Consider the following 15,622-nt stretch of genomic DNA (forward strand, 5'->3'; position numbering starts at 1 on the left):
GCAGATAGCCAATTACTAAATACCCTCTTTCATCAATGCTCCGGCGGAGCACTATAAACAAAACGATAGTTGTAGCAAGGAATTGTTCTACAGACTAATTATCCAAAAAGCAGCTCAAAGCTTTGCCAAATTGGCATAATTCAAGTAAATTGCCGTTACTATAATTAATGTACAACAAGACATAAGCTTCTCCCCAGCTAAAAGCATTAATTTGTTGGATAAAATCAGGAGCTATACTTCTGTGCTACAAAACTACAAGGAAAAGCTATTTACAGCCAGAAAAAAAGGGCAACAATTAGTTATGTACATCGAAATTACACAGTAAGAGACGTATTGTGAAAGAGCAGCTGGTGCCTTGCTAGTTTTTCGTAGCATTTATGAACATTACCCGTGTCCGAAGTTCAACATCTCCAACCTGCTATGGTGGTGGGAGAAAGGTTGGGTGCTCCACTATATCCCAACCTTCCACAAGGCTTTCAGATCTTTCCGACTCAATCATCTCGTCCGAGCAAAGAAAACTAGTAGCAGAGTTTGAGAACTGGTTGCCATTAGCATTTGGCTGATTGACACAGTAAATTAAATATGAGATTGAACAGACTTGAAGGCGACAAAATAAATATTATATATCCACATATGGCTTACCATTATTGTTGTGCGCATACTCTCCACTAAACTACTTGATGAAACCCCTGAATTTGCATTCCATACTGATCTGTTCATCAGCTGAGCTTCCTTATCAGACCTGTGAATCAGAAAGAGGAAACATTATATACCGCAAAAAAAAAAAGAGGAGGGGGAGTAGAAGAGAGACATTATCACTACAAGCAGCATTTACCCCTGAAAAATGTGAACTATCAACAAGAAATTATAACAACTTAGGGTTGTTTTATGGCCAGATCAAGTAATCACATTTTAAACTGTTCGCAGTAGTAATTTCAGATTCATTTACATGTGATGTCTGAGCCTCACGCTCATTGTCTTCTCAACTATAGGATGTGAGTTTTGCTTGTGCGCTTTCAGTTTTGTGGGCACACATGCATGCATTCATATGGATATATGGAATTCCCAAAATGACTGCAATACCTTTCCAATATCATCTGAGCAAACATGCACAAGTATTTTGCATGTGCCATGCATGTGCCTTTCACCAGGGGATGAGGGCTGAATACAGGAGTGAGGACCCTGGCACTTCCCACTGTACAGAGGCTGCACTTCTGTGGAGTCTGGGCCCTTCACAAGCACTGGATAAAAAATCCCAAAAGCCCTACTTGTATCCTTGCTATAATCTAAAAAAGGAATAATGCGAAACTAACATCGACACTCGCAATGCACCCTAAAAAATAAGGGTTCTAGCATCTAACCTTCAGCTTATAGTGGGGCACACCAAACAGACACATTGGTCTTCACCTCTAAACAAGCAATAACCTGAATTTTTGTAGCTGTTGTGAGGACTGATGCTAGCTTAGTATTTTTTAGTAAAAAAACCACCACAATTCACTTGTAAAACTGATGTTCTTTCTAATCAAAACTTCTTAATAGATCAATGTTCAAGTTGTTGTGGTGGGAGCATGCATGAGGAGAAGATGGTTTGATCAAAATATGATTGAAATTTCAAGATTTGCTGAAGGGTGAATTTATTAGAAGAACTAGATTCTGTTGCCCTCTATTTCAGTTTTACTTTTTTTTTAATACAGCCTTTCACAAGACATCTTTTGTAAAGTAGCGTGCATTTTCTTACAGTTAAGCATAAAAATATGATGTGTTTTATTTATCCAATTATCTTAGCACTCCCATCTAAAATATTTGTACATGTGCCGTATCATAAAGCAATGGCAAGGCAAATATATCGATGAGTTCCAAAGGAATCAAAAAAATCAGAGACTTGCAATTAAAATAGCAAGTTTATATGCCTTAAATGAGTAATGAAAATATTCTAACTCGAATAGTTATAATAGTTGACCAAAAATTAAAATGATAACCTGGAAAGAATATGTGCGAAAACTCATCTAGAAAAAGATGACTGGAATTATACCTTGAGCATGCCATCTTCAATGACAAAACAGATCGCAGTTCCCTTGATGAAGATAGAGTGGCCAACAATTTTGCAAATGCTTCAAAATTGGAAGCTTCAGAAGGTACATCCAAGCACAAAGAATTATAGCAGTAAGCTGTAATGCATGACACACTTTTGTTGAGTAGTGATATTCCTTTCTGCAGGTCCTTGTGAGTTTCGACAGAATGTGGAGAAGCAGAAGAATAATTAGAGCTACTACTTCCAGAAGTATCTTCTGGCTCCACGGAAGCAACACCAAAATTGCTGGAGCTTCTGTCAGACCATGAATTGTCGTCACTGGAGCAGCAGCAGTTCTGCCTCGGAATAAAAAGTGGATACTCCTTGCTGCACAAGTGGCCTAAAATCATCATGTAAAGTGGACATGAATTTAATTTATTTAAAATTCCTTTCCCAATAAGCACCTTTGTGAAGACGGATGTGTATCCCAATATGAATTTCGCTGCCATATGCATGAGCAAGAACCCTGAAGTAAAAGTGCAACAAGAAGAGTTAAAATATTAGAATAATGTCCTATATGGGTAATCCAGCAAGATTATTTTTTTGCTGGATTTGTGGATTCGGCAGCCATTTTGAGCATGGCCCATATCAACCCAACACCCACCAGTCTGAATCCCATAGGAAGAAAAAAAAGACTTCAATGGTTCTTTTTCTCCTTCCTGCAGACCAACAGGCCCACAAGCTGAGATTTAGGATGGGATCTTAGTGGGTCCTTAGAAGATGCAGGCTGGGTAAGCGAACAGGCTCGATTCCTACAGGATATTCCTGCAGCAATATCCAAACAGGCCCTATAACAGTTGGAAAAGAAGGAATTGCCATGAAAAGCATATTGTAGAAATACAAAGCAATAGGGGAGGGGGGGTAACCAACAGGTTGCATTCACCAAGTAAGATGCAATGTTTTTGCAGGAATCATGATGCAGGTAAAACAAAGGAAGCATAGACTTCTACCATTTATCTCATAGTGCATGTATCTACCTTTATACATGCATGTGTGCATGATACGTACATATGTAGATGGAGAATTCGTTTTTTGATGGAATTTAATATAAGCATGTGCGTGATTACTAGGATCTTGATGCTTAGACTATGACATACAAGTTCTACTATTGATTATGGTCATTCTTATTCAATTCATCCATCAAAGCTTACCGCAAAACCACAATTATGAAGGGCTGGAGCAGCCAAGTTTCGGACAACAAGATTTAGAAGTTGGACCACGTACCTGCCATACAACCAGAGACAAGAATTTTGTGGTTAATTCATATAAAAAGAGATCTAATTGATGCATCAACACTTGTTATACCAAAAACCCACCCCACCCCACCCCACCCCAAAAAAAAAAAGAGAAAGAAAAGAAATGGATAATATCAATTTAACAATTGAAAAACCAATATCATGAATCTCTTACAGACCAATAAAGTGTCTAAAAGGTACACATAAACACCATGTAAGCCTAATTGCAACATTGTCGGGGAAATTAGGAAGACCAAAAATCGAGGAACACGAATATCATGGAGTTCTAGCAGTAAGAAGAATTCACCCCAGAGAGGCTGCAAGCTCTTCAGATGGAACTGAATGCGGATCAAGTCCTCTAGGTAAGCGTGCATTGCATATTTGATCAAATGGACCACTAGACCCATCCTTTCTTTCACCATCTGGATTCACCTGGGAGATGAACAACGAAAACATTATTTGAAACTGTACAAGAATAGTCATCCAAACTATTAAAAAAAAAAATCTTAATGGATCAATGAAACTTGTGATGAAGAAGTTAGGAGAAGGAAATCATAAAGCTTATCAAAATTTACATGCATCTCCCTAACATATGTCTTTGATAAGTTGGAGCACAGGAAACTTCCAATAACTCGTAAAGTATATCAGCAGTATTTGTACTGTACAAAAAGGCATCAGAAGATCTCAGATCATGTTTATACAGGGAATCACATTCATGATAAGACTTTTTTTATTAAATAGATATCATAAATAAATGAATAGTAGATTATTTGTGCGATAAGCTCCTTGAAAATTTGGATAGTGCTAAGATATTACTCTGCAATCTAATTTCTTGCTTCACTTTAACCAAGAAAAGGTATCTTATCCATATGAGTTCGGATCCATGGTTAAACCTAAAACCCGTCGAAGTTTGAGAATGGCTTATGACTACTTACAACCTCATGTCAGCCTCCTGAGCCAATACTTCTTATATTGATCTTCTATATAAAGGGAATCATAATCTAAAACTAATTGAGTCATTGTTCGTTTGGAACAATGGTTGGAAATGGACCATATTAAGAAAAGTATGGATTTGCATTGGATGTTGTACTAAAGAGGGTAGGATTCAAGAAGCAAAAGTGTAGTCAAAGAAAAAGCAGAGATTGTGGTGGAAGATATGGCATGAGGATAGATGGATACGAGGACTCGCAAAGCTATGTTTTAACTCAAAAGTACAAAGCTATTGAGTATGATTTTGATCACATGTCTAAATTTGTTACCTCAAAAACTTACAAACTACCTATAATGTTTTGACTTCATATTGGGCAATGGACATTACAGTGCGCTGAATGGTACATAAATTACTTCTACTAAAGCATCATTTTTCACATCCTCAAGCAATTCAAACCCGAAAGCAGGGATGCAAATGGGCCAAGCCTGGGTTGGGGGTTTGCAAAATTCTCTGTAGGGCCAGAAACCCGGCCCGAATAATGTAAACGATGGCCTGCATGCTGGGCCATTTGCGTCCCCAGCCAAAAGGCTCAAATTTGCAACAGAAGTTGAAAACTGAGCAGTGGGCTTCTCCAATATTTACTTCCATCAAATGTCAGTCACAGCACAAAAAGGACAAGATGTCTTTTCCTAAATCACAAACCAAGTCAACTGCATAGTTGCAATTATTGAGCATTATCATATATTAAATACTATCTTTATGCTATCAGGCCATCATTCAAGTTCGGGCTCGGTGTGCTAACTGATGCAAACTTGCAAAGTGTGCTTGTGCAGACCACTTAAGACCCCAGCGACGATTATCTTACATTGTTACATACCATTCAAAACCAACAGTTCAAATGTGTCATGGAAAAGAAATCAGTATATGTAAATGCTGCTGATTGTGCAACATTTAGCTAATATTTGGCATAATATAGTGTAGCAATGCTCCAGGAAAAGGGTGGAAAACTTTGGATAGTATTAGTATTTTATATCTAATGTCCTGGCTGCATCTCATCCTCACAGAAGTAAAATCCCATAAAACAAGACAGAATTATATACAGTAGTTCCTGCTACAACTATGCAGCACACTCTCATTAAAGGTCTATTTTCCATCTCACCAAGCACATGACTATTAGGAGGTTCTGGTTGTCTTTGTTCATTATTCAGTAACCCAAAGACATTATGAATGTTATGGTTCCTGGTAGCAACAATACAGGTTCTGCAAACCTTGTTATAGATTACTTGGCCCGTGATAGAAATATAAAATGATATGTAAATATAACCAAACCATGTTAAGAATTTACAGAAAGTTGATTGCTAATCGCAGTATTTATAACTGTTGTCTACATATATAACTTGTGTTCATTTGCATGTTAGGTTCCTGTGCACATAACCTTAACCATCCAACTTTGTCCCAATTATTTGGGTGCCCATACAGTGAAAATCAACTCTAAAGAGTTGTTTCTGTGTCTATTTTTGGAATGTGCTGGTTTGGCTGTGTCAGAAATGCATTATGGTACTTGTTGGCTCTCGGAATAATCTAAAAACTGTTTTGAGTGAGGAGAAAATAGAATAAGTGAAATTTTCTAGGCATCATTAAGAAATTTATTAAAGTCGAAAAAATGATGCAAGGAACTTGCTTGAAGAAAAAAACAAGACTGGTAGAGAAACAAGCAATAAAGCAAAATGCCAACCCCATAACTACGTGTAAGATAATATAAAAGGGAAGATGACAACTAGTGAGCTGGCTAATTTATCTTTATTTTTCTTTTTCTTCAGAATGCAGCATTAGAAGAATTATTGACAGAACTAGCATGATCCTACCAGGGTATTTTTGCCTCATTATGCCTTTATTGATACCAGAGTGTTCAGAACAGTGAATGGGAAGGCAGTGACATTAAAATTCTTTTGACCTCTTGGTATTCTTGAACTTATTTAATGGGATAGAACGAACTTTCCTGCCGGTTTCACCCATCAAGATCATGATGCAGCAGTTAAAATAATACATGCAGCAAAAGGTTGGAAATCATCTCCTGCTCGAATAGACTTACTTGAAAAGGGTTTAAGGCTTTAAGCTTCATCCATTTTGGTGTTGTGCTTTAATCTGGCTGATTAAACACATATAGGACTGTTGGGGCAGTCTTTCACCACCTAAACAAGTAACTTTGGCAGTTTATGGTTCATCTGAAGGATACAAGCAGCCATTCTAGAGTCCTCTCCTAGTGAAAATAAATGCATTCTTCTGATCTTTTTGCAGGCTAATGCTGCTGATCTTAATTTCTGCACTTCTTCCTTAGGTTGCTTACACCTGATAACATGTCACCTTTCACTTCATCTTTTAATTGAAATGCAGAACATGTTGCAATGCATCCAAGTTTATATGTAATGCATAACTTGTCCACAAAAAGATAGCATTATGCAACATGATAAAACTAGCAAGGACTACTTGTATCTTGGATATTTTACATGACGAGTATTAATTCTGCAATTTAATAGATCATGCTATAACTAGCATCCATGATCAGCAGATCTTACACAACTACTTGGATTGGCTTTCTGTATCTTTTCTTGCACTCATTCCTATTTGGATTAGCTAATGAACCCCACGTATATACATGTATGTCTAAAGCCAAGAAATTGCATCAAAGAGATAGATGGCACTTACTCGACGCATTGGGAACAGTTTGCAGATTTGTTTTATAACTACTAACTGTTTGTGAAGACGTTCAGAGGTGATCTCCATCTGAAATAAACACAACAGCATGACAATCATTGGATGAATGAGAGCGAAGATCAAAATATTTTAACGAGAAAAACAATACTGAAAAGGAAACCAGGAAGAAACAAAAAAAAATGTGAATGGCAAAAAGAAGATCTATTTCTTCTCCTGCATGAAAGGAAAACATCCAAACTCTAATGCCTGAATCAAGCTATCATCAACATCTATAGGTTGGCATTGCCAATTTGCTATAATCCTGCTAGCTCATCCAGCATTTTAACTTATGAATAACAACATGTGTTATCTAGATGAACACCATCCAATGATTCTTCCAAGCATCAACACAATCGTATTTGTAATGGTGAGCCTTGGCTGAAAAGTAAGATCGCTCTATTGTGACCTGGAGGTTACGGCTTTGAAATACGGAAACAACTTCTTTGCACATGGGGGTAAGGCTGCTTACATCTGACCCTCTCCAGATCCTGCAATGACAGGGGCCTCGCACACTAAGTCACCCTTTTTTTTCCTATCAACACAATCATATTTGTGGCTGAGATTTGAGAGTTGCTAAGAACTTTTGAATCGATTAGTCAGGATTTTATTGATATGACGGTAAAGTAGTCACCACTTAGAAACATTGCATTAGTGCAAAGGGTTGCAATGTTCTTCACAAACTTTAGAACTTCCCAATGAAAGCTGAGTGAACATATCCAGCTACATGACCAGTCATATACATCAGATCCTTTCAGTGTAGGAGACATCTGAAGAACAAATACGATAATCCAACAATGCTGCTTTTAGCCAACAAATGTTAAAACATTAATAAACTTCAATACATTATTTCATCATAACTTCCATTTTCTAGGGGTTACCTAAGAACTTTTAATTAAGATTAGGTAAACAAATAAAAAAAGGAAGAGGAACAGATCCAAAGTCTTGACATGATCAGAAGACATTGTTAAATAAGATTAGGTTAAACTCTTGGGACTGCCCAAAGACGATAATCCTCTAGCAAGGAGCCAAGTGCAATAATGTTTTTTTTTTCTTTGATTAGATATGGATCTAAAACAGATTATTAAGCTACATAAACAAAAGCCCGTATAACCCAATTAAGCTTGAAATATTATAAAATCATGAAAACAAAATAAATCTCAACATGAGTTAGCCAAAAAACTTAAACAAAAAAGAATAACTTTAACAAATAAAGAGTAACAACACTCAGCAAACATAATTGAAACATGCACCCCGATTACTGTGCACTAAACTAGATTTATAAAAATTATTGTTGAAAAAGGAAACTTACATAGACTAAATTCTGAGCGTAAATGATATTGGTATAGAACGTCTCCAACAACTCCACACGGTTCTTTTGTAACTGAAAGTATGAAATCAATAGTTAACACGAGATTGGCATGCATGTGCAAAATTCAAGTATATTTTCCGTGGCAAAAATAAACTATGCCAAAAACCATTGCTGACAAGAAATTGTATTACCGATGCAAAAGCCGAATCCAGCATCCCATATCTTAAGTTTAGATCATTTGATTCTTCCTCAACCTTAGCCTTCTCTAAAAAGAACAAAAAATTCCAACATAAATTTAGAAAATGATAGTGTCATGCTATATGATGCCTGATATTGTATATGAAGAGACCAACCTTGTGAGAGTTGTTTCTTCAAGTGGTTTAGTCGCTCCCTCAACTTCTTGAGTTTCTCATTTTGGCTTAGTCTCCAATTAAATTGATTATCTGTTTTCTTCTGGCAACGTTAAATATCAACAAAGAAATTGGTGAAGAAAAAAGAAAACAAAAAACAATAAAGAATATTCCAAAGTTATATGCAAGAAAAGTCAAAGGTCCAAATCTGTCTCCATGTGAAATTGCTCACACCATTTAGAGGCTTTATATTCAATCATGCAATTTTTTTTTTTTTTTGAATTTCATACTCTTACCTGATATGCTACATCTTATCTAAAATGTATAGTACATATTATAATGTGTTATCAACAACCAAAGATGAATTTATGCAATCTACAATTGATTGCTAGCAAATTTAAAAAATATTACATTACGGGGTCGTTCAACGCATGTCAAGCATGAAAGAGGAAATGTAAGAAAGGGATTTGCCTAAAAGAAATTTCAAAATGAATAAGTAACTATAGGCAAGAATTATCAATGTGTTTAGAACTGAATATTCAATTTTAGATGATGCAGAACAATATAAAGTTGTCTCTAGAAAAAATATAAGAGGCACCAGATAAGATATCAAGGACCACGTTTTGCTCAATATGATATTATTGAATTTGATGAACTAATGTAAGATTTAGTCCTTCACAACACGTCTTGACAAATCTTGCAAGAAGGGACTAGATATATGATCCATCCAAAACAAACTCCAAATAATTCATAATATTTCATAGATGCTTGTTATTGGTGGCTATGGCTAAATGGTGATCAAGAGGCAAGAAATTAATGGAATGGCTTGTCATAGGGCTAGTGCCTTCTTCCAGTAGCTTTCTTGGAATTCTCTATTTCGAATCAAGCTTATGTAACTTGTCTAGACGTGTGGTTTATTCCTCATCTTCTTTCGCTTGATCGAGTGTCATTATCTAGCAAAAATGCTAAGTACATAAATTTAAATAGTTAATCAACTGTGAGCTCTACCAACCAGCTGGACAACCCTTCGAACAATTTTCACGGTGAAATTAGACATAACTGCAAGCCAGATTAAACACATGATAATAATTGGAAACCAAGAAAATATGCCCATAGATAAAGAAATAACAAAAACGATTTATGCAAGGCATGTAAAAAACTAACCTTTTCCACCAACTTTTCATTCAATCTCGAATAAAGAGAATCCCTTGTGCTTTTCAGCGATTTCAACGAGTTGTAGCGATCACTTAATCTTCACATATCGAAAAAGGAGGGCAAAATAAATTATTGCGATCCCTCGATCGAAAGGTCCTATTTCGATCGAATATACTAAAAGACTCGGTGATTGCTCCGATCTAATCCGATCAAACCCAAGCGATAGAGGAATTGGGGTTACCTGTAGTTGACGCAGACGGCGCAGATGGAGGCGAGGTTGGAATTCTCGCAGATGGCGCAGCTGCCGGACTTCCTCTCCATGGCCCTCTTCTCCGCTTCACTTCTGCTCCTTGAGCTCGGGATTGAGAAGAGGCCGTTGCGGGCGAAGGAGAGGCGCGGCCGAGGCGGCCCTTTATCGCCCGGATCGTTCGAAAGAAGAGGGTTTTGTAACCTAGGTGGGGTTAGGGGGAATTGGCGAGGGAATTGGGGGGAGATCGGGAGGAGATGGACCGGGTCTCGTACGTGTGAGAAAACGGACTGGGGAAGGGGGAGGGGAAGCCGGGAAGGGGAGGGGGAGCCACACGTGTGCCACGGCAGCGGCGTAGAAATTAGCCGACCCGACCATAGTACGCATCGAGTTGGCCAAATCCCGATCCGGGAGCCGATCCCTACCCGACTTCCATCCACGCTCTCCACCGCCTCCCTCTCCCCGCCCATCCTCGCTTTCTCTTCCCATCTTCCTCGCCACCGCCACTATTACCGCCACCCCCTGTCCCATCTCCATCCTCTCCTCCGCCTCCCTCTCCGCCACCCCCTCCTCCCTTCCCGCCCACCTCTCCGTCCGGATGGACGATGGAGGTGGAGGCATGGCCGCATTTGGAGGAGCCTTTTTCATCTCGCAGCAACTGCTGTGGCTATGCCGCGAGGCACCCGTGAAGATAATACGACTAGGTGCACATGATTTTTTTTTTTTTTTTTTTTTGGCTAAGGGTGCATATGATTATTGGCCAATGGCAATTGCATGGCAAACCTTATCAGTGGAATTGGGGAGCCAAACGTCACCCTGTGGAGTGGGGGCGTTCGCTTAGTTCCCCACCCTACCAACTGGTGGATCAATCTTGATACTGTGGTGCAGAACCAACTTTCATAGTGCTGGGGCTGGCTTTGTTGCCGGAGATCATGTGATTGTTGCCGGGGGCTCGGCACTCGGCATATCCTTTCTTAGAAATCTCCTCATATATTCTTACATTTAAGTCCTGAAGTTTTTTTGTTAAACTATTTGCCAGCCGACCAGCAGGGAAGGACTTGATATCCATTCGTTGGTTGAGCAGAGGGAGTTACTGGTGACCAGGATGGCAGCCCGGTTTCTTCTAGAGCCTGAGAGCTTTTAGGGCTCATTGTTGAGGGCAAAGTACGAGAATCCTGCCCCCCACTTCGCCCTACGTGCTGGCCGAGGAGCTTCCTTTATCTGGAGAAAGATCTGCGCCCGCGCCCCGGAAGTGATACCCGAAATCAAGTGGGAGATTGGGGATGGGCGGATGATCAGCATTCTGGAGGACAGATGGCTGGCTGAAGTAGTACTGCAGAGTTGGCCCACCGAGATTGACCATGACTGGATGGAAGGATGCAGAGTGTGTGCCTTATTTGCCTAGGGGGAGCGGAGATGGGACGCGGGTCTTGTTCGGTATGTATTCGGGGAGCACCTTGCTGAGCCTGTCCTTACTCTGCCGATCATAGGGGGGAGACAGTGAATAGGAGGGTGTGAAGTAAGACAGGAAGGACGACTGTGAGTGCTCGGGACCTCTCGTGGATAGGTAGAGGGCCCTCAGTGCGACAGATGGATTGCGGCTGGATTTGGAGGATGCACATTCACCCCCGACTGACCTTGTTCCTGTGGAAGGTGGCTTGGGGTGTTTACCTACCAGTGGGGTTTTGGTGAGGCAGGGAGTGAGGGTTCCTACCATATGTGGAGCTTGTCGGGCGACAGAAGAGACCATCTACCATGTTCTTTTTGGGTGCCCGAGAGCCAGTCAGATATCGAGATGTGCTTCAGCTCAGCCTGATCAGAGGCAGATGTGGACGTCCACTAAGGAGTTCCTACGACATTTGGAGGCCTCGGTCCGGGGGTCTATACGAGAGGAGAGAGGGACTCGTGATGCCTACCTGGCCTATCACTGCTGGCTGGAGAGGAATACACGGGTTTTCGACGGCGAGAGCCTCCATCCGAGGGTGGTGGCGGACCGAGCTTTACAACATGTGGCGAAGATTACTGGCACTATTGAGGCTTCACCTACTAGGTTGGTCAGGGACATCTGGGAGGCCCATTCTACTCTTGCAGTGTCCATGACGATATTGGTATCCTGGGTGCCCCCATCCCCTGACTTTCTCAAGGTGAACTTCGATGGCAGCATAGTAGCGGACGGGAGCTGCGAAGGTGTGGGATTTATTATCAGAGATCATGACGCCAGACTTGTGGCGATAGGTGGGCGGAGGATTTTTGATTTGTCAGTGGTGACCGTAGAGCTTCAGGTAGGGGTGGCAATCGGGTCGGGTCAGACATAAACGGGTCGGGTCAGATGTTAAACGGGTCAGAAAAGTATAAACCTGAACCTGACCTGTTTATTAAACAGGTCAGAAATTACAATCTGAATCCGACCTGTTTAATAAACAGATAACCCGACCCGACCCGTTTAACCTGTTTAATAAACGGGTCAATTAAACGGGTCGGGTTCGTTTATGCTTACCCGTTTAACTAACTATTATTATAAATAATCAGAAATAAAATACTCAAAAAAAAGGAGAGAGATTAGAAATTACCCGTGCTCGGTCATCGGTGCTTCCCTGCTTCCCTTGCCCTCCTCACCGGGGAGCTTATCGGCGCTCCTCGGCAGTCGGCCCACTATCGTCGTCATCCACCGGCAAGAGAGAGAGAGAGATGGGACTTGGGAGGTTCGACGGGGAGAGAGAGAGAGAGAGGTGGGGGATTGGGGACCTTGGGTTCCGTTCGGCAACAGAGAGATGTGGAGCGGTTGGGAGGCTTCGACGGAGAGAGAGAGAGAGGTGGGACTGTGGGAGGGTTAGACGGAGAGAGACAGAGGTGGGGGGTTGGGGCTTTGGCAAGAGAGAGAGGGTGACTGCTAGTTTGAAATGAAGAGATTGAGAGAGATACGAGTCTGACTCACCGTTTCTCTTCCCTTCTTTCTAATTTCCCTGCTCCTTTTCTTTCGTCTTGCTCCTCAGCTCCATAGCGGCTGTGAGATTTCTCCTCCGTCGTGGCTCCTTCGTCGCCGCCCGCTGCTCGGGTCCGAGCCGTCGAAACCCTTGAGTTGCTGCGCCGCACGGAGAGGTGGAAGTAGCCGGCACGGGGGAGGAGAGGGCGGAGGTCCGGAGAAGAGGGGAAGAGGGACATGCAAAGAACTCGGGCGGCGGCGGCGCTAGAGCTAACCCTAACCCTAAAGGGAATGGAGAACAGGAGAATGGAGAACATGAGGGTGGACGGGTGGAGTGATGGAGTCGTGAATCGATTCGTGAACCTCACGGCTGGCGGGAAGCTGGGCCGACGCGGGGAGCTGGGCCGACGCGGGGAGCTGGCCGAGCGGTAGCCTGTAGGCCTTGTGGGTTGTGGGCCTGTGGTCCTTATTTCCTTATCTATTAGCCCAAAAATTAAACAGGTTATACGGGTTAAACGGGTCAGACATCTAAAACCCGTATCCGACCCAATTACTAAACAGGTTAAACGGGTCAACCTGTTTACGACCCGAACCTGTTTAGGCCAAACCCAAACCTGTTTATGGCGGGTCGAACACGGGTCGGGTTGGCGGGTCGGGTCATATTTTGCCACCCCTAGCTTCAGGCGGCCTGGGAGAGTGTCTCTTATGCGAGACAGATACTAGATGCAGGTCGCATCCTTCTCGAGGGGGACTCGACCATGGTGATCGAGTGGATCCCGAAAAAGGGGTGCTCAGTTGAGGACCGGCCGCTGCTCCACGATATTCGCAGGGCTTTGGGGGAGGCTGACTCCTACCAGGCCACGCACATATATCGGAAGGCAAACGTTGCTGCAGATTGGGTTGCTTTCTTCGCGGCTCATCACTCGAAAACTTTTTCTAGATAGACCACTAGGCTGTGCCTATGCCTTTGCGCAATATTTTATTTTCTGATTTTGTTGGCCGTTTTCACACTCGTCATGTGTGAGCCGCCGATGTAACAAAAAAAAAAAAAAATCTAATCACAAACACCAATAAATTCTGGATTCTCACATACTCTTCCGTTTAAGTCCTAGTCCATATAATTCTGCTTTGATACCATTTATTACAACCCATAACTTCACCCAAAAAATTGACCCTGAATGAATTATTTGTATAACCAATATGATTGATAGCCAATTGCGTAGTATCAATTTTGATGCTGTGGTATGGAAACCAGCTTTCGTATTGCTAGGGCTGGCTTTGTTGTTAGAGATCATAGAAGTCATGTGATTGTTGCTAGCAGCTCGGCGTGTCCTTTATATTGATGCGAGCGGCTTGACATGCTATGTCCCTTTTGTTGATGATGTAGCAATTTAGATATATGGATAATGTAAACAATTCAGGACCTCACATAAAAAAGCTAGCTGGAAGACATTATTTAGATATTTTGATCTTACATTAATATCCAAAATCTGTTCAATGAATAATCGATATGGAACTAAATTCATACCTGCATAAATTCTGCTACTGATCTTTGGATGAAAGGTGACTGGCTTGCAATTATCAATTAGATTAATTGTAAATCCCACAACTGAATACTTTCTTGGCCAGACCAAACTCATCGTCAAGATAACGGTGGATTCGACGCTGTAGCTAGAGTTAGTAGTTGGGTTGCTAGAGTTTGGGTTGTCAGGTCAAGATCCCAAGTCGGGTCGGGTCATGTATAGGTAGCTACCGGATAAGTGGTCTAGTTTGCCTTGTTACATTGTACGCACAATGTAACCTGGTCGATAGTTCTATCATCCCAATCATAGCCGTCCAATTTTTGTAATGCGATCTTCGACGGTGCTATAAGAACCCGCATGATCAATAGCATCTCCCACCATCAAACAGATCCCGAGTGTTAGGGTTTCTCCAACCTCTGCTCCGGCGGCGGCGAAGATAGCACCTCGAGCAACAGCGGTGACCATGGCGGCGGCGGCGACGGAGTCGGTTCAGTGCTTCGGGCGGAAGAAGACGGCGGTGGCGGTGACGTACTGCAAGCGCGGCCGCGGCCTGATCAAGGTGAACGGGAGCCCCATCGAGCTGGTGAAGCCGGAGATCCTCCGCTACAAGGCCTTCGAGCCCGTCCTCCTCCTCGGCCGCCACCGCTTCGCCGGCGTCGACATGCGCATCCGCGTGCGCGGCGGCGGGAAGACCTCCCAGATCTACGCCATCCGGCAGAGCATCGCCAAGGCCCTCGTGGCCTACTATCAGAAGTATGTGGACGAGCAGTCCAAGAAGGAGATCAAGGACATCCTCGTCCGCTACGACCGCACCCTCCTCGTTGCCGACCCCCGCCGCTGCGAGCCCAAGAAGTTCGGCGGCCGCGGTGCCCGCGCTCGCTTCCAGAAGTCCTACCGTTAGATCCCGATGCCGATCTCTTGTGGGGGTTTTACTCTCTCCTTATCTCTTCTATTCCCCCATTAAAAGAAGAATCTTTTTTTTTTGAATTTTTAATTCTAGCTTTCTATCCTGGCTTATTTCGTGTTCCTGATGAAATTAAGAATTTTGCTTATATAATCTGCGGATGCTTAAGTTTTGGATTAAGCTTATGTGTTAATTTTCACTATATAATACTTTTCTTTCT

At 42.0% G+C, this 15,622-nt stretch overlaps 1 protein-coding gene across 3 annotated transcripts; it reads right to left on the bottom strand.

The window, feature by feature from the left end:
- Window positions 1-117: 117 nt before the first annotated feature.
- LOC103705559 lies at window positions 118-10,708 on the bottom strand. 3 transcript variants are annotated; one of them, XM_008789322.3, is made up of 12 exons: window positions 10,047-10,708; window positions 9,815-9,902; window positions 8,654-8,753; window positions 8,492-8,565; window positions 8,301-8,372; window positions 6,944-7,021; window positions 3,614-3,738; window positions 3,223-3,295; window positions 2,476-2,537; window positions 2,033-2,398; window positions 643-742; window positions 118-518 (listed from the first exon to the last, which is right to left on the bottom strand). In XM_008789322.3, the coding sequence occupies exons 1-12, from the start codon at window positions 10,520-10,522 to the stop codon at window positions 492-494; spliced, it is 1,641 nt and encodes a 546-aa protein (XP_008787544.2). In that variant the 5' UTR covers window positions 10,523-10,708; the 3' UTR covers window positions 118-491. The 3 variants fall into 3 exon arrangements, with proteins under 3 accessions (XP_008787544.2, XP_008787542.2, XP_038984799.1); XM_008789320.3 differs by having other exon boundaries at window positions 118-559; window positions 10,047-10,697; XM_039128871.1 differs by lacking the exon at window positions 6,944-7,021 and having other exon boundaries at window positions 118-559; window positions 10,047-10,698.
- Between the last annotated feature and the right edge of the window lie 4,914 nt (window positions 10,709-15,622).

The sequence above is a fragment of the Phoenix dactylifera genome, chromosome 8 (assembly GCF_009389715.1).
Source record: "Phoenix dactylifera cultivar Barhee BC4 chromosome 8, palm_55x_up_171113_PBpolish2nd_filt_p, whole genome shotgun sequence".
Taxonomy (NCBI): domain Eukaryota; kingdom Viridiplantae; phylum Streptophyta; class Magnoliopsida; order Arecales; family Arecaceae; genus Phoenix; species Phoenix dactylifera.

Excerpts from the sequence above, each read along its gene's own strand:
- LOC103705559 (XM_008789320.3), bottom strand. The coding sequence starts at position 10,522 with ATGGGCGGGGAGAGGGAGGCGGTGGAGAGCGTGGATGGAAGTCGGGTA. Across the intron at positions 7,022-8,300 it reads ACGCTCAGAATTTAGTCTAT|ATGGAGATCACCTCTGAACG; the intron begins GTAAGTTTCCTT and ends TGTTTATTTCAG. Across the intron at positions 560-642 it reads GTATGCGCACAACAATAATG|CCAAATGCTAATGGCAACCA; the intron begins GTAAGCCATATG and ends TGTGTCAATCAG.